This window comes from Neodiprion lecontei, chromosome 1, assembly GCF_021901455.1.
Source record: "Neodiprion lecontei isolate iyNeoLeco1 chromosome 1, iyNeoLeco1.1, whole genome shotgun sequence".
NCBI lineage: Eukaryota > Metazoa > Arthropoda > Insecta > Hymenoptera > Diprionidae > Neodiprion > Neodiprion lecontei.
In genome coordinates, this window is record NC_060260.1 from 26,985,050 (window position 1) to 27,009,251 (window position 24,202).

Here is a 24,202-nt window from a genome sequence, read left to right on the forward strand (position 1 = left end):
TTTGCGTTTAAGTTTAAAGCCAGCGACGTGAAAAAACGGCAGAGGAATTGGAGCGTTCACGGTGAGGACATGAAGAATCAGAATTTGTGAACAATTCTTTTTCACTTACCACTCGAGACTATCGAGCCACATGTATACCTTATTATACTTCTGTCCCAGAGGTTGGCTGCATATTTCAACAACTCGCATTGTAAAGGTACAAAGGTAGAGGTACTTCCTTCTATAAGTGCGCCTTGGCAATGCAACCAGTCTGCCACTTCTGCATTCACGTAATCGTTTCAATGAAACTTTATTGCATTATACCCTGACTCTCCTGATATTTTACCTATAGACGCGATTTAAAGTTTATAATAATGTTGATACGAAGAACTTGAATATTTTCGATTAATGAGAAAAATGTAACTTCGAGTTTTTTGTAAATCAATATTTCAAACAGATTTTGAGATTAAAATTCTGGAAATCAGACAAACTACGTGAACTTTGGTGTTACCGGGTGTATCGGCTGCTCCGAGTCCCGCTTAGCGACCTGTAGCGATGAGTGATAATTTTGGAATGCTCCCTCGCGCCGAGCGCTCCGATTTTCAGTTTGACGGCTTCGATTGCCGGTGGCGCCCTCTGCGCGCGGAACAAATTTTTCGCGCATTTACCACATTTCGGTAGTGTACGTACATAGTCTTATTCTTCCGACACATTCATCAAGGCAATCCCGAACTTTGAATGCGAGTGCTTGAGTGACACATGCATCTTTGCGTTCTGTCTTTCAGAACGGCCCGTTGCCTTGGGGTTGTCACCCCTCAGAGAACTACCCTCGCTGTCTCGGGGGTACAAGCTTTTCATTTTCCGGGTTGCCTGGATTTATAATTGACTCGTTGATACAATAGTTACGTCCCACTGCCTGGGTCACGATACAGTCGACAACATTGGGATTTTAAAACAACCGAATGATTTTGCCGTGACATGATAATTCAGAATGAGTTCAAAGAGCTTGATTCGTGTACCGCTCGTTTCACTTTTCATCGTTATGAAAAATTTAGTTTCTTACATAAAAAATAATTAGAATGTAACGAAAACTTTATTTATCATTAACCCCATTTGCAAGAGTTGACCCAAGCATTGATCGCCTCCAGAGTTTTTATCGGCGGACATATTTTAATAACACGGTAATAAATCATCGCAATTGCTTTTGCAAGTGTTAATGAATATCATGTAATACGTGAGTCGATCTACTGATATTTCAATCGCGGGCTATGGTACTGGTAATTTCCAAAAGCAAAAAAATTAGATTAAACGATCCTAGAGATTGTACGCAGGTTGCCATACGTACGGTCTTATAAAAATATCGTGATAAAAGTTGTTGCGTGCGAGTTGATACTCCCTCGTTTACGAGGAGTTTGCACGGCATACTGCATGATTTACAACGAGGTTAAGGCGACTGGCAAAGCACGGAGAATTTGTGTTCACCTATTTATTCAACTGCACTTTTCACGATCGTCAGGTTTGCGCAATTCACTGAACTTCAACGTTGTCCGCAGCGCAAAACGTAAATGCTGCCGATTCACGTGATCGAGACACAACTCGTGCAATCGTCTAGCATCAATTAATCATTGATCAAAGTCGTATCACACGAGGGGATCAAGTTCCTCTCTTTGTGAGTCGGTATCACAGAGAAGTAAAGGATCAGGGTTAGATCCGAAGTCTCTGAGTAGGGGGAAGACGGTGAATATCTGCGATTGATTTCGGGGCAAATAGGCACGCGCTTTTTGTTAAAAGGCGCATCCGCGTTATCCCACAGAGAAAACGGCGGATAAGCGAGCTTTTCACTCTGTAGTATCACGAGGGTAAGAATTGACTGCAAATGTCGAGAATTTTTAGTAAAGTGGTACAGAGCTAAAGTACCGTGGAGTGGTCTCGAGTGAACTCCAAGTTGGGATCATAATTTTAAATTCAAGTAGCTGAAGGATTCCTGCTACTAGATCATTTCTGGCTGTAAAAATTACGGCAACGTCTGAAATGAAGACAAAGAGCCTGCCGATGTTTTAAGAAAAAATACAACATCGAGAATTGCACGATTACGGACGGAGAAAAACTGCTTCAATGAAACATTTCCTTGTTACACGATATATAATACACTTCGATTTAATTGCTGCAGTTGATTCAGCACGAGCTGCATTATACAGAACTTCGTAAAATTAGCTTTTTAATTATCTAACGAAAACTCACCGACAAGTTCCGGAGTATCTGCGAAAGTCTTCTTATCCTTCGGCTCTTTCTTCAGACTAGGTTCAAGGCTCGATGAAAACGAGGAAGCAGTGGTGGCCAGTCCACGTCTCGAAACGCTTCTCCATCTCCTGCACCAAGTTTCCTGAAAATCAAATGTTTTTTCTCGTAAAAAAAAAAAATGCACACATACATACCAAGAGTTTAGAACCTAATTTACATTAAAAATATAAATTTGGCTCCAAATACAGCTTTGTTTCCGACTCCTTAATGATATTCAAATACCAACAAAGTTGGCCGAAATCGAAGTTGGATCAACAGGAAATTGGAGCAATATCAACAGTTATCTCACGTCATGGCGCAACGTGCGAAACGTTCTAGGGATGTGTTGTAATTTAGTTAACACAGTGTGTCCAGGCTCTTCGATAATTGGAGTTATCGAGCTGACGTATACTCGATGCACCCGATAGGTGTACCTAGGCGTTGTAATCACCGATCAATGCCTCCGGTGGTTTGGAATCCTCTAACCTTACGTGTCCGAGCTTCTGGAGCTGTATGGTGTCAGTGATGACCAGTACAGGGTTGGATTGTTGACCGATTGAAACAAAGCGAAACGCCTCGTCGATCGAGTGAGAATCGAGGGATGATTAACGAATCACGCGTTCACTGCTGGAGTTTATTTTCAAGGGAACACCGACGCGTAAAGCCGTTTGTGTAACCGAGCCGATTAATTTGGGATGATTTTCACATCGACTGGATGATATGTTCATCGTCTCATCGTCGGTGCAGCTGTTGGTCGAATTTAATGAGCGACAGGCGAGAGGCGATAATCGGATCAGTTTTCAATCAGTCACTCGGCTTCTCGATCAATGAAATAATTATAATCAATGCCAATTCTTATCCGAGTGACCTCGGAATCCAGGACACAAGAGACCCGAGGCGGAGGAAAGTTATTACGGTTTCTAATTTATTCTCTCAGCCCCTGACATTTACCCGGGAAGCAGGCGCGAGGATAATCTTAGGGATGGAACAACGTTGTTATTCCTGGCGGCAAAACAACCAAGAAATACACAAAAGGGCGCGGGTAGAGGAAGTTATGCCGACGCTATCGAAGCTAAGGGCGTTAAAAAATTTTCTCAAGCTATCAATTTCGAGAGTTTAAAGGCAGGGCATCTTTCTTCACGGATACCAGTGTGTTCGAAATGCTGAATTCTTCCAATTATAATAACAATCATCAGAAAGAAATAACAACAGGGGTTGCAAATTTTCATCGACTTTGACGTTTACCGTGTGGAGGGTGGGTTGGTATGCGTTAATCAAAATGATAAAAGAGCTTTAATCGAGGTGCTTTGATGTGGGCGAACGAGATTATATGTAATTAAAATCAATATCGCAAGAAAAGAGATATTCACCGGAAATTTTTTAGCGAAAGAATTTCAACCGCAATTATATGAAATTACGGGAACAATATAAGATTTAAAACGGATCTCTGCACCAAAGTAAAACTGAATACAAGTTGGTTATAAATTTTAATACATTCGTAACATGTTCACATCAAACGATCTCTAACATAGGTGTGTACGGATTGTTGGTATAAATTATATTATTCGTTATCCTCAAAATTAGCATGCCCACCATTTACTCAGGGTGTTTGGATTTATTTATCGCAGCCTGTCACCGTCGAACGTAATACGTGTGGGGTAAATTGGACAAATTTGCATGAGAACACAGTACGCCGCTTGGTTACGGACAATTACCAGTAGATCAACACGTCTACTTTTAGTACCTAGCTACACGAAGAGCCCTAGGAGTAAAGGATGAAGTAAGGACGCACGTACCCGGATATAAATTGAATACACTACAGTTTTCGGTTGATCCCAACCAAACGCGGTATTCGACGGATGATTTGATTCAAAAAGGATTTACACTCTCCGCATTGCAGGTTAGGATGAACCAGCTGCTGGAAAGCTCTTTCTCACTCACGGGATTACAACCTCTACTTTGGGAGTTACCCTACCGACCGAAAAGGGTCGCTCTGCAAAATGGCGAATTTGAAATTCAAAGCGAGACATCGCAGAAACGCAAAAAGAAACGAAAATTCAAAATTACCACTGAATGTCAACGTCATCGCATATGCTCTGGGGAGCGTGGAGTTTCACGAAATACTGAATAACCCCCTCGGCGACAGCCTCATATTATGTGCCGTCAACTGGGTAGGCGGTTTGACATCGCTCTCGAATTGACCACATTCGACAGAGTCGAGTCAATAACACATTATTTGCCTTGACATTCGGAATTCCATTCCGCGCAGGCAGCGCGTCACTGATCCAGTTGGTTTGTACAATAGTGATATCAGGTTCTACCGGAGCCCTTTATGATCTACGAGTTTAAGCGAGTGTCTCCAGACCAGCCGTATGCTGGTGGACGTTCACAACGAGTGGAGGATATTCAAGCGAAATAATTGAATTTATGAAATTCAACTTCTCGTCACGCGAAAGCCTGACTTTGTGCCAAGAATGAAAGTGAGGATAAGAAACAGCGGTTCGAACGTACGATCAACTGCCAATGTGACGCAAACTGCGAATCTTCAGGGGAATTAAGTGTTGTTGGAATTGTTCGAAACGTCGAATCACCGCGTCGATTCTGGCGAGAAAAAAAAACCGATTCTTCCATCGTCAACATTAAATAGTTATAAATTAACACAAGAGTATTCGACGAAATGCGATAACGGAATAACGTGATATTGTCACGAAATGTGTGAGATTAATCCGATATCTAGACTATCCTGCAAAATCGTATGTTTATTTACTTTGCAAATTAGGTTTTCCTCACCTCTGGCTTAACAAAGTACCTGAATGAGTTTGCACGAGAACGAATTTGAGAACAATTAATTGTCAAAGTCTGTTTGCGGTGTGGTTGGCCTATCCGGGAAGATAACAGTTCCCAAGCACGCATAGAAGCAGCTATCCGCGTGCATCCCACTGTGTACAAAGCGTGCCTCACATGGGTTCGCGTGTATCCACGCATGTGATTTGGGCTTGGTATTCATTCGAGCGTGAATACCGCTATTGACAAAACCGTGCCGGTAGCTCCGAGTGTTCACTCCCATTTTTGAGGATCAGGCTCGACGCCGAATGATTGGTTCGAGACCATCTCTCTCTCTCTCTCTGAAGAACCCCAGAGACAAGTGGCGTAGTGTTTCAATTAATGAATGGCAAATCTTTGAACCCAACCCTCCGACTTTGCAATATCAAGTGCAGCAGAGCCTGTAATTCAACAGATTCACGCAACAATTGCAGAAGTTAGAAATTGGAGATCCTACAGCAAAATTTTTAGACTCAATACTTTTACACGGTGAATTTGGTTAAGCAATTCTTAAAATCTGACAGGTGTGAACCGATTTGTAGATCGTGCGAAATATGCTGTAATTCCTCCATGTTAGTGGCCACTTCTTTTGTAATAAGGTGTATCAACTGTACCTTCAAGATATTTCTACCACCCCGTTTCAGGAATTGCCTGATGTAAGAAAATAACGATTCTTTCTGTTTTCGTTGAAACGAAACTGGACGCTGATCGAACGGCGAAGCTTTCCTCCCTTCAAATCGGGTCCAATTTCACAGAGTCAAAGATCATGCACAGCGAAGTTGGTTCTGGTCCTCATTGAATCAACTAAAGTCAGACTACCAGAGGATTGCTTCCTCGGTTATCGAAGCAGAAGACGGCGAATCGATTTGAGATATTTGCAGACGAATCACGCGATCAATCTTCGTACTTTGTCACCAAGTGGGAGGAGAGAAATGAATTGTTTGGTCCGGGGTCTCGGCCGATTGGAGACGAGCCGCGTGTTATTTTCGTCGGGTCTCCCACCGGACGTGAAAAAGTAGCTATAGTGCAGGAAGGTTGGTAATCTCGATTCCGCCAACTACGCTTCGCCTCATCAATTCTGATTATACGTCCCTATTTATCGACATATCCAGCGACGGTCACCGAGGGTTAATAATACCGAACGCAATTTCGATATTAACACGATTATCCGCCGAAAGTTTTTCATTTCTGTGTTATTTTATAGCACAGAATTTCTGCCGACATATCCGAAGCATGTATTCCAAACTTTTCCACATCTTTTTTTAAATATATTTATTTTTATTCACCTCTAAACCTGTACTCTCAAAGCTCTCAAGACATCCTGAACGTGGATGTAACTTTAGTTTTTTTCTTCTTAAAATTCTACCAGCAGGTGAAGTCGATGTTATTAAAAGATTCCTCCGCACGAGATATAATACACGAGAAAAATACGCAAGTCGTTGCGCAATCCAAGGTAAAATTTTTCGGGGAGTTAACTAACGGCAAATTCATAGAGGCTTGATAACAACGAGCTTTCTGATCACGAAACACATCATCAGGTGGTCACAATTGACAGATAATTACTTTCATTGAGAGATGTGGGCGGGTGGAAAGCGATTTTGAAATAGACGAGTTGCTGCGAAACGGCGAGGGCAGATGGATTATATTTAACATGTCTCTTTATTTATTTAAGGAGACAAGTCGTTTTGGCAAAGCACTTCGAGCGTTTCTAAACCAGGGCACTCAAGCTTCGAAGCTTTTCGTATCGCTAGGTAGCTACGGGATCAATCTTTCACTGGCTAAAACAGTTTTTACGCTATTTTTTAACCTCAGGATTTTACTTCCATGCATCTTGAACGGCAGGTGCGGCATAGCCTGGAATTTCTGAAGGACTCTTTATCGATTCACTGCTGCGGTGCAATGGCATTTATCTCCTCTTGTCTCTTCCCTCAGCATCTCGTCTAGACTTCCGGGCGCCCATAGTAATGATGCTAATGATAATTTACCTACGGTATTATTCGTTCACAGAATTATGAACCTGTGAAGAATGGATTATAATTAAGGGCATTGTCTTCTCTACAATTTCAATTTCTATTGGCCATCATCAGAGTTAAGACCTGGTTTACTACAATCATTGATGTTTCGTATAATATATTGATAATACGTTGATAATTCATCGACTATCGTTATTGTTTTCATTCGATTTATTACGGACGAAATCTTTTCTGCTCTTTTGAAGACTTCTATTCAATAAAGTATCCGTCAAGTACTGAGTTAATCAACGGTACGAAAAAGAGCCAACGTTGATTCTTGACAGTTTTCCATTTCATTATACGCTACCCTGCGGTAACGTTTCACCCTTGTACCTACCCTGTATAAATTATTCATTGGTAATTTACATTGAGCTGTTTTTTAAGCATCAGATTTCGTGAGGATATTTTCAAACCGGGTTATAAAATATTTCCAAGTTGGTGTACAGATGATACAAATTTCGCGTTATACCCTAGGCAAAATTTTTCGTATTCGGCTTGGTGGTGGATGCAAAGGGAGATAAAAAAACACGAATGGATGCTGTTGGAGTTCCGAGATTTCCCAAATTACCTAAACAACAAAACAAAAGTTAGACTCAGTGTCGCCACGTAGGAGGCACGAAACCGAATCCGACCCAGCTCTGAGACCTGGGCTCGAGTCATCAAGTAAAAATACAACTCTACAAGCCACGTACAGCTTGCAGGCGACGTCGTAAATGCTGTCGCTATTTTTGCAGATCATTAAATCTCGTCATGCAATTTTGAAAAAAGTCGTGGAATCCCGACGATTTCGTAAGAATATAAGAGGGATGAAAACTAAATATAAAAAAAAATTACAAGAATAGAGGCATAAAAAATCAACTCTCCTTAGCAACAAAAAAAATCAAACTCCCGACTGAAGTGAGGGAAAGTTTTCATCGAAAATATCAATCTTCTATATATATATATATGTATTCGCAACTTGCCAGCACAGATTTCAAACGTCACCTGATGATTTATTCGCCGAAAAAGAAATACCAAAAACGTTGAAGAGGGTCGTAGGTACACGAATATACATAGTTGTAGATACATCTTATCAGTCTACGTTTGATGTGCCTGTTACGCGTGTAGGGTGGGGCCAATATCGAACCAAAGAAACAAACCAGGCGGCAGGGAGAAACTCCGAGTTAGGTGAGCTGTGGCTGGCTGAAGGGTGCCAGACTCTGGGGTATGACCTAAAAATTCCGGGTGGAGCTACATTTTTCAGAACTTAGATGGCAAGCGTACGAGACGTAACTCTTCCGAATTCTCGTTTCAGGTCAGGTCGGAAAAGGATTCGTAAAAGTTTTAGAAGTTACACAACTATTTATCAATAAAACTCCAAATCGCTTCGCAAAATGTGCTTTCCAATGTTGATACTTTCGAATACTATGCTTTTCACTATCCTCTGACGGAACGGTAGTGCGAATAAAAAAAGAAAAAACACAAGATCTCCGTACATTAGTAAAATGAAGTCAATTCAAGAAGTGGGGAAAAACTTCGGTTGCATTCCGCACGTGCAGTAGGCGTGATTTTGGTTTTTTGCACGAATTATGCGGATGCTAGTTGGCCTGCGGTGATAAAAAAAAAAAAAAAAAAAAAATAGAACCAACCTGAAACGAAAGCTCGACTGCAAAGCGCTTGCTTTATTGTCCGGAGCAGCCTGACATACAAAGACTGAGCACGGCAATAACGCCAAAGAGAAAAGTGCGGATAACGTTTTGAGCTTTGAAGTAGAAAATTGGCCAGGACTTACCGCGTCAGGTGCTCGATGTCAAAAGAACATTTTCTCTGCGGAATTTATTTTAATAATTTTTTTTATCGAGATGCAAAACACGGTTCACACTCGACAGTTATTTTCGAATTTTTATCTATTTCGAAGAAATCTTTCACTCCCATTTCACGATGCGACGCGAACATTATCGGTAAAATTTTTACTCTCTTTCGTACAGCATTGCGACATTTTCCGTACTCTGTCCAGTTTTCACAGTTTAATTTTATCCACGAGCATTGCCGCTGCATCCATCTCGCAGCGTGGATGAGAGGAGAAAAAAATCTAGCATCATGTGCGAAAGAAACGACGCGGGTTTCGCGTATCTGGTGATAGATATTACGTACAGTTGACATTCTTGAGTATTTGCACGAAACTGAACTCGACTGAAGGAATTCGATTGAGGGTATTCCGTAAACAGATGGATAGATGCTTGGATACAAGTATCGCATTACCAAAAATCTCTACATTTTCCAAATGCTAACACAAGCGATTGGTATCCTCATATCTATACCGAAACGAAAAGATGGAACCTAAACGACAAAATTCGAAAACTCTTATTTTTCTTCCACATTCCGCATACCGTAGTTTTCATTAGGGAAATCTCCAGAGTTTAATTTACTACCTACAACTTTCATAAGTCTTGAACCTGAGATGATCCCCGGCGGACGAAAGTTCTGAAGTAAAAGAGACTTACCGTGTGTTAAACTACATTTATATAGGGATTACCTCGTGTTCCGCGTCAATCGCAGTAACTTTTTTTTCACTACCGCAGATCGGTATTGAAATTTTTAATTCAAATGAAAACTTCGAACGCCTGTCACGATCACTAACACTTAGTACTTGTCCTCTCAAACAGTCATTGTTGATATTAAAATTGCACGGATTTAACGATTCATTTATACTTCCTTAGACTTTGAACTTTGAACCGATGAAAAATTTATCATCGTTTTATGACGTTATGACTAGACGCGAGACTGTACGACATGGAAAATTCTATGACAATCGAAGACAAGTCTTGTACCAGATTTCTAAACTTAAATACGTTGTACTGTTTAATTGAACTGGGAGGACAATCATTTTTAGTGTACTTAGAACCACCGAAGCGGCTGTGTTCGTCCGGTCATCTAATCTCATTCTTTTCTTCAAAAAGCAAAGGATTTCCCCGGAGAATAATATCCGTAAATTCGGCAAAAGCACAAAGGTTTTCCCAAGATAGGAATAAAGATAAGAGCAGCGAGGCTCCCTGATAGTCGATGAACTGCAGCACTTTCCTCTTGATCGCTCCTTTTTCGGTTAGTGTCAGAAAACGTGGCTCGAATAATCAGCCGCGAAATGCCCGAACTTTACCTGCTGATAATTAGTTACGCGGAGAATTATCTCAGAATTCCGGAACATCCATCGCCGTAGGAATTGTAACCGCAAAACTTATCACTCCAGGAAATTATTTCCAAGAGTTGATTAGCAGTGATCTCAAAAGGTCAGTGACGTTCGGTCTTCGCGGTGAAACTGAAACGAAGTTCACCCAAGGATAAGCCCGCAAGCTTGCAAAATGGCTGGCGTTACACGCAGCCTGGATTTCGGAGTGCAGACCTGGAACGTAATCAAATGTTTGTTCTTGTTTGCCTCCCGAGCTTCAGGCAAGGAGATGAAAGCAACACGCGTGTTCCCAAGTGTCCCGTTTCTAAAGGGAAATATAATGGCACGAATATCAATCGATTCTCCTGTCCGGGTATATGGCTCTATAACATCCGCGTGTTGGCTCGCGGCGTAGCCATAAACACGCTAAGGTCCTCGTCGACATCCATTCGCGCGGGTTTCCCCAATAAATTTTGCGCCTCAAATATTTGAAAATCTTTTAGGGAGTTTGAAATCGTAAGGCGAGTACGCGTCAGGGTAAATTACCACCTTATTCCAAGCTCAGTGCATTCATTTCATTCCGTAGAAGATTAATAAAACCTTCGAAAGTTCTCCAAACCATTTCAGATGTAATGCATCACACAAGAATAATCAAGTAGATCAGTGTTCAAAGTAGTTTCGACGAATTAGGATCAAAGACTGAAAAAGTACATACAAATACGATAGTTGCCGAGGCACTCCGACTTGAGAACTCTTTGAGTTCGAGTCATCAATCAGCCCAGAATTACTTATTTTTTCGTTTCTGCTTTTACTGATCGAAAGTTTGATGCTTTTCAAAGATTCTCGTGTTTATCCAACGGCAGAAAGATATTGTCTAAACAATTAGACACCAAACTATCCCAAACTTAAGCAGCAGTTGAATCCGTTCAGTTTCCGACATCAACTGTTTTCACTTTTAGCGTATTCAGCTATTCTCGAAGCATGCATACACATGTGATATACACGTCAAGTTTGGGCGAAAATATTTCCTCGACTAACTTTTTCCGTACGTAACTAAAAACACCTGCAGCTTTGAATAATACTTGAAGACCATTTTCCTTTTTTTCTTCTTCAACGAACGGCCGGTCTTTCTAGTCAAGAATTACCCGAAGCTATGTCCTAAAAGTTCGTGGGTTCATCAAAGCTTAAGCCCCGTTGACCGAACCCATCTGATCATTAGATTCCGATCCGCATCTGTACGAGATTAGATTAACCTCAAAACCAGGAGGACTGCGAGGATGTAGTTTCAAGATTTAATGACCGACGGGTCGCCCGCGTCGTCTTTGACAATAGTTTCGCTTCACCGACAGCACTCTCTGCAGTACCTTGGCTGCACGCAAGACTGCCATTGTCGACTTCCGGTTCCCAAGGAGCTCGAAAACCACCGTTCCTCAATGACTATCAGAGGGATTCTCCAGCCCTCCAGAAGCATGCGACTTAAATATTTCACGATAGTGTCTCTGAGTTTATCTTGCAGAGCGTACCTCAGGGTTGCGCGTTCGCTCGAGTACTTAAATGATCAACGCGAGACAAGGGAGAGAGCGAGGAGAATGGGATGAGCTAGAGGAAGATATGGAGGTATGGAGGTGAGAGCCGCAAGATGGTAATTGAGATGAATAGTCGGGGATGAATATGTACTGGATAATTCATCACTCCGCGGGTTCATTTTTTTTGACATTCGCTTTTACATGAGAAGAGCAGTTTCGATCTTCCGAACACATTGTAACTGTGTCGTGGAAACGAGACTCCAATTGTCCAACCACAGTCGCGGTAAAATTCTCAAATGATACTGATATGGTAATTCAATATTCAGTACCATGATCAGATAACGATAAATTTGTCAAGAATATTTTAAGGAATGCAAATTGGTCGTACTTAAGTTTAAATTATGGGTACCTACACGATGTTGTTCGCGTTATATTCCACGCACGTAACGTGAGACAGGCTTGATCGGAGCTAACGTCATCAAGGAACATACCATTTCACCTACCGAATTCTAACATCATTGTGAACCTAACGTCTTAGCCCAGTCGCTTTCACTTCGATTGTTCCTGACTGCGAGAGGCGACGCGCAGACACTCATCCTGACTTTTATCTGATTTAACGTCGAAGGCACTGTAATATACGAACAGGGAGAAGAAAGGAGACCTCCAAGGACGCGTTCGCCGTATAAATCCCGTGGAAACGCCGCTCCTTCCACGACGCATTCAAAGTTAAAATTTCCCCAGAGTGAATCTGCGATTGGACTCGGTGATTACGAACTGCGCGTAAACCATCCCCTAGCTTCTTTACGGTCTACGATTTTCCGTAGCTTCGTCGACCAGTAAGAAGCCGCGAGTAATTAAGGGTAGATACAGTAAACGGTTAAGCCGCTTTCCACCATTTAGTGGTAATTGAAAGAGGGTAATGTTGAAAATTGTTTGTCCTCAGACATTGAGCAGGCCTTCTCGAACATGCTCGATTGTATCCAAGCTCGAGGGTTGGCAAAAATTGTAGAAATTCTTCTCAAGTGTTGGTAAAACGTGACCGAGACTTTTTCGGTGGATCAATACGGTTATAATCGCAATCTAAAGTTTCTCCTGGAGTAAAAGCAGCACTTCGTCAAGATATCCGACACGTGAATCCTGTGTCGTACACCATTGCCTTTGTTCTCAAGATCTCGATAAGCGTTAAAGGGGTAAGTGAAGAGCTTAAGTCAAGACACTCTACACGGTTTTATTCCACCAAGTTCAAGTGCTAATGCCGTGCACTGAGAAAGGCTTTCTATCTACCTTGCCAACAGATAGATCAATCCCCGATGCGGATGTGATACATTCGTCATAAATATTGAACCGACGCCGCGACGTTCATCTCTCAGCGGAAAAGTTTTTCAATATGAAAACTGGACGATTCCATAACTTTCAAGGGCTTAGTCGTTCACCCCCATATCCCTTTCTTTTCTTGCTTTCCATTTTCGCTCTTCCTTTTCCTTATCCTTTTATCGAGGATGATTTAGTTGCCTTAAAGACGCAACCGACGAGGTGGAAGGCTTTCATTGCGTAAAGGAATTCAGAATATACCTTTTCTTCACCGAACTAACGCATTCAGACATATCAACCCGGTTATTTATCTTTCACGGGATGTTGAGGAATGTCTTATCCATCGACAGGCATAAACGGATGCCATACTTCACATCCTGACGCTTGTCAATTTTTCACTAGATCTTAAATAATTCCCAATTCAACCGGATAATTTTACATCTCTGCGACTTATTCAGGTTAATCGAACAGGGAAAAGCCGCAATTATTAATATACGACGTCGCTTTCCTCGGGCGTCCAATCAATTTGCTCGTACATCCTGCACAAGGTTGACCTTTGACCGTGTCAATCGATTACACGCGCGTCTCCCTTGGGACTTGTAAAATAGCAGCATTTTTTACGGTATATCGCCCTGTAGGTAATATCTTTCCAGTTTCGGTTTAACTACCAGTACTTTGAATGCATGAAAAGTAAAACGTACGTTTCAAGCACAAACGTATTGTAACTTAGGTATTACCTTTTCTTGAGTTTTATTCTCGAATTTTCAGGTTTTAGGTTAGTCTGAAATCGCGGCTTTGGCTCAATGATGTTTCAAGTTTTATTTCCTCTGTATATTTGCGCGAAAACGTTGTGAAATATAATTTCTGTCGACGCGTAAAAGGCTCACATTTCACTTCAAACGATTTGTCGTGAAACTCAAGAGTCTTTATTCGTAATGTCATTTTTCCATTTGAATATATTAACTTGTAATAGTCGATAAAAAAGTATCATCATATTTCCCAAAACTTATATCTTTGTGCTTAAGAACACCTCACTTAGTATCACTATAGAGTTATCTTGGCATCAAATTACACTGTAGACACTCGAGGGAAATAAGTAAATGAAGAAAAAAAAAGATAATAAGAAGAAAATTCAACAAAACGGTCAAATTTTTTATTTGGATGGAAAAAAACCCAAGGAAACCTTCAATCAAACTTTTCCTCGACTGAAAGCAATAACGCCACTTCTGACGTTATCCGAGTGAAAGTAAACACGGACGCCTATATTTGCGCCGGCAATTTCACGATGAGCGCCAAAGTTAAACCGAAAATATCATCTTCCAAAAAGAATATTCGAAACCCCATTACCCAACCGATTCGTACAAGTACCAAAAATCGCAGTGTTCACGAAAATTGTAACACGTTTGTCAAGCATCGCAGGAAAAAGAAGTACCCAACATACACGCGCACCCAATAAATGAAAGAGGAAACCATTTTTTTCCCGGGAGAAAGAAGCCCGTTACAGAAGTAGGGACGAAGTGAATGATGGGGAAAATTCGCGTAACACCGGCAGAAAAGGAAAAGGAAAACAAAAATGAAAGCACAGAGTGATCCGTGCGTGTCGGAGACTTGAAAGACGAGCGATACCACGGGGTGTGTATACAGGTATAATTTCTGCGTAGAATTTTGGCCGGGGATAGCAGATCGATGCGATGGCGCCCGACGCAGCGTCCGCAGTCTGGAACCTCTGAAACATCCCCTCTGACATATACCGCGGGGTAACGCAACGCAACGTAAATACGAACGACGGCTTGTCCCCGGCTGTAATCCTCCAACATCATCCTCCACCTCAAGCGGCCAACTTGTCCTCAACTTTTTAACAATTCCTCACCAAAACCTCAAAATCCCTCGAGTCCTAATGAACTTATTTTCCCCCAACGTGTTAACAGCACGCTTCGTTGAATTCTAAAAAGCCGCGCTTTCAAAGGACGCGCTGAATATCAACGGACTCGAGCCTAACATTCCACTAGAGTTTTTTAGTGTAGGTACCCGGAACGAGATGAGGAACAAGTTGGTAACGTTGACGTTACAACGTTACTTTAACGATGCATGTTCAGGAAAGATCGTCACTTTGCATCTTTAGCAATGTCGATAATTTAGTAAACCACGATAAACTAAGCATACTCTTATTCTGAAAAGTCAACTCCTTGAAGGTCGTTCTAAAATTGTTCAATAATAATTTTCATCCTCATGTTTCGTTACGCTAACGTGACTAACCTCAACCTCATGTAACGAGCACAATGGTCTGCAAGTGCAAAATGAGACCAGTGCATTCGGAGAACACGGACTATCGAATGAAAACCAGAGCCGGAATTTCTGCGGTCCAGGCTTTTTCACGCTCATTTCTCTTCTTTATTGTACGATGAGATGGTTACACGTGTATGTAAATAAGCGAAAACTTAGGAACGAGATTTTTGATGAAATTTGTCTCTGAATCAGAACTGAGTGACCGATGCAAGCTAGTTTCCATGGACTCCGATGAACCGTCACCATCAGATGGTCCTCGACGGAGAGTCTAGACGGCATCGAGGACTTCCGGGTTTCCGTGCCAACGTAAGCCACAACGGATTAGTAATTTAAATTTATGTGAAACGATTTGGGTCAGGTCGTGGAGGTGCAGAGGTCGGATGGATGAAGGGGTGCTGAGAATACTTGGCAAACATCTTACTCAGCTCGCAAGGATTACTTTGCAATGATTCTTCGGAGGCTTGAACAGGTTGTAGGTTGTAGGTACGTGCGGCAAGGCCGGAAATTACAAGGTGCGTGAAATGAATTCCGAAAGTACTCCAACAGGGGTCCTCCTCATGCGCGTAACACCGTAGGAATTTCACGTACCATGTCAACACCAGTTATACAACCAAAGCGTTATCCTTCGTGCGTAGTACAAAATTATTCGCAGAATTCGTCCGTAACAGGGAATACCCTAGATATTTTCTCACATTTTTTGCCACTTCCAAGTTTTCCATTTAACGTCTACCGTGGTAAATATAAATCTACAGCAATTTTGGCATGATTTACAAATATGTTAATAAGAGTTACAAAACCAATAACAAGAGTTACGATATGCTTAACTAGATCTACCGCAATTGATGGAGATTTGACGCCAAAAAAGTGTTGTCCGTACATTCATCACATGAGATGTAAAATCTGCATTACATTTTTTCCGTGCATCGTGGCACATTACAGATCCTGCATACTTTGAGCTTATAGAAGTGAAAAAAAAAGTGAATAAGGAAGATGCAGAGAAAAAAAAGATCGTTCAAATATTCAGCTCATGCATTGCAAATCCCGGGAGAGGTTAGGGATGAAAAATTTGAAAAGAAAAAGTAAGGTTACCGAGTGCTGTTACTTCTCGCTCCGGAACTACCGAACCTTCGTATTTCTATCGAACTTCCCTTATCACACTAAAAGGCAACCTTCCAACGGCTCAGCTTTTCCGAGACTGGAATGGTAAACACCAAGTATCGTACGGAATCGCCTCTCGCACGCTCAATTCCAGGAATCGAAATGCTTGAACAACTCCATGCGCTAGCATTAGGTACTCCATGTTATATTATGCCTATGAAAAGAACTGGGTCTGTGAATTCCATACCAAAGCGAAGGCGATAAAGTGCGAGTTAAAGTCACGAGTAAGAAAAGCTGCCAAACGTACCTAGAAGCATATCATGAGAAGATGGGTGCCAAATTGACGAAACAAAAGTGCTTGAAGGTAAATTGGCTGACTGTTCACGACCAGGTCTCGGATCGTTAGCTATTTGAAGGTAATCGTAGCAGCGCCTAAAGCGAAAACAGATATTCGTGGGCATGACAGGATTGGACGGTGAACAAGATGCCAATGCAAAGTTCAGAAACACGCGATTCGCCTCCAATGATTTTTACGAACTTTGATTTGAAAATTTACGATGCTTAATTACTCGCTCCGATATCATTGTCTCAACACTTTGTTGCCATTATTATCCTACGTAGTGAGACACCGCGATTGGGAGAGGCGTACCTCTGGATGATTGCTTAATCATTCAGCCACTGTATAATTGGATCCGTTCAAAATTTCCAAGGGTAACAATGGCGCACGGTTTAATGTTTGCAGGGCATTATAAGCTCGAACGTGCCGAGGCATACAGAACTCGGCTGGACGGAGTTGGCCGGTATTCAAGTTCAAGTATGTATGGAATTGAGTGAATTAAGGAGATGCGCAGGGTTGGGAAATTATTATCAAAATGATATACAAGCGGCATTTTAAGAAATTCCAAAAACAAGAACACGATTTAGGATCCAAGTTTATTGTACTTTCAATTGTCGCGAAGCGGAATGGCAGCGAGATTAGATATTTTTCGGCGTGACGAACATCGCACATTGCATAAGTTCGTCATGTGGAAGACGAAAGGAAAATGGCTTGAAACTGAATCGCGCCGACTATATACGTATATTACGCAGGGAAAAATAATGGCGGCATGGGAGAAAATATCGCAAGCTTATAAAAGGTCAGAGGTTTTCTTCAAGCGTAAAGATTTTACCCAGTAAATCAACGGTATAAAATTTACCGCATAAATGTTCTAATAGAGAAAACTGAAACTTCGTGTTACCTTGATTTTCCTGCAAGAATATAATCGACACTCGATAATTTTTCCAATACTCCGCAGGAGGTACTCGTATAAGGGATATTGGATTTGAAGTGCGTTATATAGATGCCGGTAATGACGCAAGAGATTTTTCTCTCGTTTGTCCGACGAAGAGTCCACAGATGAATTCAATCCAGCAGTTAACGAGTTCCCTCAGACGGATGACTCGAATAATTGCCGCATTGTTAACGGATGAATCTGTCCGACTTCTAGGACTGTACAGCCTGTCGCGGGTTTCTTTATGACTTTCCGTATAATGCGCTAGTTTGATTACGATAAATTCGTACAATCTCATCGGTGAAAAAAATATCGAAGACCATGCAGTCATGCGTATCAAAATATTTTCCATTTTCATCAAGCACCCTTTTTTAGGAGATGAAGTTCAATTCGAGGAGTTGGTACTTCGCGAAAGTTGCTGATACTGGAAGATATTCGCGTGAAATCACGGACCATGATTGCGTTAAAACTTTGAGCTAAAAACTATTGATGAACAACTCGATTGATTATTTCGAAGGAAATATATAAAAGACTCTGTGGTGTTGTTTATCGTTAATTTCAACTTGTAGAACAACATTTTTTCATCATGACATCACGAATGCTAAGATTAAAGAATAATCTATTTGCGAAATGTTACCATCGTTTAGAAGCAAAGGTTTTTAGACCGATCTTTAGTGTAATCACAATTCTATCGCGATAAGATATTATTCGATTCACTGAAATGTTGAGTTATAAATTACCAGAAATTACGATTACACTATAAATTCATTGTAATCGTTGAAATTATATCAACAAATTACTTCTTCCCATTTTTCCCACTCCCCTGATCAGTTCTTCAATAAATAATGCGGTTGAATAGTAATGCTTGGAACGAAAAAATAGAAGTAAACTTTGTTATAATCATGTCACCTTCTGCCTCTTGAACACCGCATTCGATTACGCAACGATGACGACCCAATATCTTTATAACCGTTCAATATTCATCACGCAGGCGGAACGTTGCGGTTGAAAACAGCTGCTTTCGACGTCGGCGTTCACGGATTATTAGGTAAACCGAAATGACGTTAGCTGTCCATTTGCTTTACTTCTGTATTCGAGTAGGTATACATAAACCCAGAAAACATACATTCAACGATGGGATTTCTATGTCATTTTTTAAAAACAATTATTAGCTGTTGTTGTTGCACATCTTCGTTGACAGAATGAAACCGACAATGCGATAATGAAGTCGTAATTTGAACGGCGGTAAATTCTAATAGCGAAACGGTATTCTTCATTATATTATGACGCATCTTTACTACCGGTGAGACTATTTCGAAGCTCCATTATCGGAACGATATCGGTTTTTCGTGTGAACGGTGCACCGACACGTTTCGACAAAAGTTCAGAACACGCAGCTGTCCAATTCTTTCAGAGCTTGTTACCGCTGAAAGACGGACAGTTGCATGACGTTCCGGACGATGTACTTGAGGACAGTTAAAAAGAGTCCAAAAATTACCCGTGGTCGAGTTTAGTTAGTATAGTTAGTCTTCGCACTCTCGCCTTGTTCAAACTGAATTTGTGAACGGTCTAACCAGTCGGCCACGTAGAAATAGAACGCTAGTGTAAAACCTCGGATCATCGAAGCGATTAGCACCCTGCCTCGTTAATTCGCCCTCCTTGAAAAGCCAACAAGTTATATACGCTCGTACAAAGATAGGTAACGCAGGCTGTTCGCGACCCTCGTCGTACAGTTTAACCCTGCGATATAACAAGGGAACCATGTGCGATGAAAGAGTCTCGGCGGTTTCCCTTTCATTCGGAGAGAGCCATATATATATATATATATATATAAAGTGGGGGAAAAAATCAAAGGGCTCGAAACTCCAGAGACAAACTAGCACTTTTGCGAACCATTGATTCAACCCCATGGTGAAATACCTCGAGCGGATAATCGCGACAAAGAAGCTGCTGCTTCAACCTTCCTACGTATGGAAGAAAGTCGGAAGACAACTGCTTTTACACACGTGGGCGTCGTTATATCGGATTAAAAAAAATCTCTTGGCAGGCCGATAAGATACTCGGTGTGCTCAACTCCGGTTTTGTCCGTAACGCGAAGACACAACAAGCCGGCATTGGAACCTTCACTTGAGACCTTCGAGGCCTGAACACGTGTAGCGTTGAGTAACTGACCAATCTTTCGCTGCGAACTTGTCCTAGGTTCACTGTACCACGGTTATCACTGAATGTGTAGTCGAAACGCTTCTAATACGACGAAACGTCGGATATGGAGCAAGGTGAATGACTTTCCTTTACCCTTTTTCCACAGTTCCGGCGTTGCTTCAGACAATCTGCAACACGGATGGACGTGTGTTGTTCCTACGTGAAACGTGAACACACTGGCGTCGGGGTAATACGTGCAAACGAGTTTCGAATCAATTCTGAACAAACTCAACGTGGAGGTGCTCAACTGCCATCATCGCAATCAATAATATAATATTTAATACTACGTTTACGTGCACAATATTTGATACTTTTTAATTACAGTGATTGGCGTTTGTTTCTTATTTGACTTTTATTAACTCAAATCTCTCACCGTTTACGTGATCGAGCATTGCCGATTATCACCGGATCGTAACACATGACTCGGGGCACGTAAAGATACGATCCGATTACGTTTTGGCAAGTAGTGCAAGGCACCAAAATTAATAACTCGTAGAACGTAACTCGGTGCACGTAAACATAGTGCAAGTTCCGTTTGGAAGCGACATTTTTTTTCGTTCCCACCTGAAAAACTTGCTGTCAGTGGAATGAAATGAATTCTCGTGGAACGATATCTCTAGAATCCGATTTTAAACGGTCGCTCTAGAAACTCAAAGTTTTCACATTTGAATAATCTGGATAATATGCCAATTTTTTTAAAAATTGTTGTTGCTCAACCGTATTTAATAATGAACAATGGAGTTAATCCCGAAAGCATCAATCGATTAATCGATGGTTTCTAAACATATACCGATTGACCTGCAAAATTATTAATCGATTAATCGCGCAACTCTAGTCCATAAACATCTAAAAATGAATTTTTGAATATAGTAAATTAATTTCGAGTTCGAGACACATAACTTTTGAACAGAATTTTTGAGTTACGGATTTCGTTTAGTGCATAATTTTGTAGCAAAAATTTAATTATCAGCAACGGATCATCGTGATTACGGCTATGTGATAAAAACTTCAAAGAAAAATGGCGCTATCCTCGTGTTATTTAAATGAGAAAAATTCGAGTACCGAGAGTGACCTTTCAAAATTGAATTTAAGAGATTAGCATTTGACGAGAATTTTCTTATCGCTATTTATAACATGCGGGGTGAAAAACGATCCAGCATCTTCACATTCATATACCGGTTCGAGATATCATCACGAATTTTCTACCAGGAGCATAAATTTCTGTCAAACACGTTTAGAAACAAAAATCGAGAACGTGAAAGAAGAAAATCTATCTTTTCAAAAGTAATAAAACATTGTCTTACAGTCATTATTTTTCATCGCCAATTCATTGAGAATGACGCTGTTGTAACGGGCTACTTTTCGAACTCTTCGAACAAGGTATGAATCAACCGTTGTTAACAATATTCGTATAATGCTTTTCATCGACGCGACGCTTTGGCAAGGTTGAATATAATTGGACTGATTCTATGTTTTTCCAGCAGATGGTGCCTCAGTAAATACGCGGGATGAATGACACGTGCAGGACACGGTGTGTGTAGCCTCACATGCGAGTTTCCATATGATGCATGTAACACGAGTCATGTCTGTAAGTTTCTCCGTCTCTCCGCATGACTCGCCGATAACCGCTGAATTTCAACCCGAGATGTCCGCCGATCGAACAAATTAAACTTTCGGTGGATGAACTGACCACTATCATAAAATTAAGAAGATAATTAAAAAATGCAACAAGTGATATTATTTCTAAAATAATTTTTTTCTTTCAAATTCTTCAGAAGACATTAGTCATGGCACAATATATATATACTTTTCGAATATTTTTTTTTTTTATTTGAAACGATGGCAACTACGGCCATTTTTAAGTCCCCTCTTTAAATGATGGTTATCAGTTCTTGGATCTTCTCATCGTGAATTTCTGTGCCCCAATACGTGGCGAGAAAATGGCATCACGAATATACACACACACACACATATATATATATATATATATATATAAATTTAATCTGTGACGATAGTTGCCGAATATTTTTATCGGAATTATCTCTTTTTATTCTCGTTTCTAAATCTTTACGATGCACCGTTATCATAAATAATATTGCAATTTCATTCCTGCAACGGATCGCTCTGCCTTATCTTTTTCCATTTTGAATTACACTTTCTACATATATGTACGTAATATGATATACATGTGGACGATAAAGAAATGTATTACGCTTACTTCGTGCTGACACGCGATAGAGATTATGTTATTATAATCTACAACGAAAAGAAAATTCCCAGTGAGTATAAAATTTTGATAAAAGCATAAAATAATATACACGCTGAGATAAGCTGACAATGAGTAATAAAATGTTGACGAGACGTTACAAGTGGCTTGGCAGCATTAAAATTCGGATTGGAAACATTAAGATTGGAATCAGCAATCGCGTAGAATTTTTTCGTAACATACGATGATTATTCCTGCTGATTCAGACTCTCAAAACGTTCGCGGAACTTTGTAATACGGACGTAGGTAACAGTGAGTGGAAATGAAGTATGGAAGTTAGATGCCAGTGGGGTTGCCCGACAGCCAAGCCAGGCGCAACTGTTCCTTCATGTATCAGGTATAAGTAATAAAGTTATATCCGACCCTAATACTGGAACACCACAATACACAATACAAATAATAAACAATTTGATAGTATCGAATTGAGAAAGTTCGAGTATACGAAGTGATTTGATTTATTTGTAATCAAGGGGCGGCTTCGGTGTATGAAAAAAAAAACATGTCAACTTGGAGTGTGAAGACCTTACAATTATCGCTTAACGCATTAATTTTTCTCACTGGAGTTAATTTCACGCTATGCTTGATACACTTTGATACATATATTCATCTCGCTTAATTTATGTATGCCCTCACGTTTAACCTATAAGTATATAGGTGTGCGTAAACCGCGTGCGCGGTTTTCCTCGTGAAGCTGATACGAGAAGTCAGATTAAACGTGCAGGACGAGAGGAAATGTGATAATAGGGAGCGCGTTACACGGAGCACATAAATAATAGTTGACGGGAGTATTTGTCAAATAAAACATTTAAGTACTCGAACATAAATACTCGAACATCCGCAGGTGAATTCTGCGCCAAGCGTAGGCATTATATAATCTATCGTTGGAAAATTTCTCGACACGGTGTAACGAAGATGGCTTGAATAATATTATCGAAGGATAATTGTAATATTTAAAGCGTACGCGTAAAATAAAGTTCATTTAATTCGTCCGAAAGATAGATCATATATTCTGAAAATGTTTAGTCTGTCATTTGAGTAAATGAATGTTCTAAAGAAGAGAAAAATCATAAGAGAGAAGAAAAATAGTGGATGATAAAATGCGTAATTACTCGGTCACGTAGGAATGAGAGGTGTAGGCCTTGCAGTACGAGAAAATGAATTTTTCATCGACAGCCTGCGTGACAGAGAGTATCCCCTAAGCGAGTTTGCGCGGTGTGAAGAGAGCTTTAGAGAGCTCAGAGAGCCGAGCCCAGCTGAGCCCAGCCCATCCCAGACCATGCGACGCATCCATAACGTATTTACATTATGCTTTGGTGGGCTATCTTATCTGGACTGTGGTTTACAGGTCTCGCGCAAGCTCGTTTATACTTTCGCTGATGAAAATTCATCCGTATTCCATAACTGTTGCGTACGAGTACATTCACCGAGTAACGCGTAAAAATTTGTTACGCCTATGCGGCAGCGATCTGCGCCATCGTGGCAGGGATGTTCGGGACGTTGGTTGACCGAAATTCGCTACTTTTGACAAACTGTATTTCGAGATAACCGCGCATTGAGTATTCGTAAAATTATTGAACTTGTAAGCTACGGCGAATATCTATTTGGAGAAAACAAAAATAGAAATTATTCGGATTGGATAAACAAAAGCTTCGTTTTACGTTGCATCAAAATGGTTGAAAATCTGCTACAAGATTCGTTCGATTTCACTCTGCGATGGTGCATTTCATTCGGAAGATTACTTTTTATGAATTGAGTGAACAAATTTTTGATATTGTGTTACGGTATTGTTCAATATTGAATTTTACAACTTTACACTGATAATTAATTGACTATAATCAAAAAATTTGTACTTAATTAAATTGACTGGAAAAAAAATCGATATCCGTTGCAGTAAATTTGTAGAAACTAGTCTTTTGAATAAAATGAATCATCGTAAGTGAAATCGAATGAATCTACCGGATTTCACCCACATGTTCGAAAATCATTGACCCACATATTACGGT

The 24,202-nt window shown here is 40.7% G+C and overlaps 1 protein-coding gene across 2 annotated transcripts in view; it reads right to left on the bottom strand.

The window, feature by feature from the left end:
• LOC107226404 (calcium uniporter protein, mitochondrial) overlaps positions 1–24,202 on the bottom strand; it is a 73,230-nt gene that overhangs the window by 41,730 nt on the left and 7,298 nt on the right. For both annotated transcript variants that reach the window (XM_046746322.1, XM_015667208.2), the window contains exon 2: positions 2,221–2,362. In XM_046746322.1, coding sequence (XP_046602278.1) covers positions 2,221–2,362 — 142 coding nt within the window. The remainder of the gene's footprint in view (positions 1–2,220; positions 2,363–24,202) is intronic.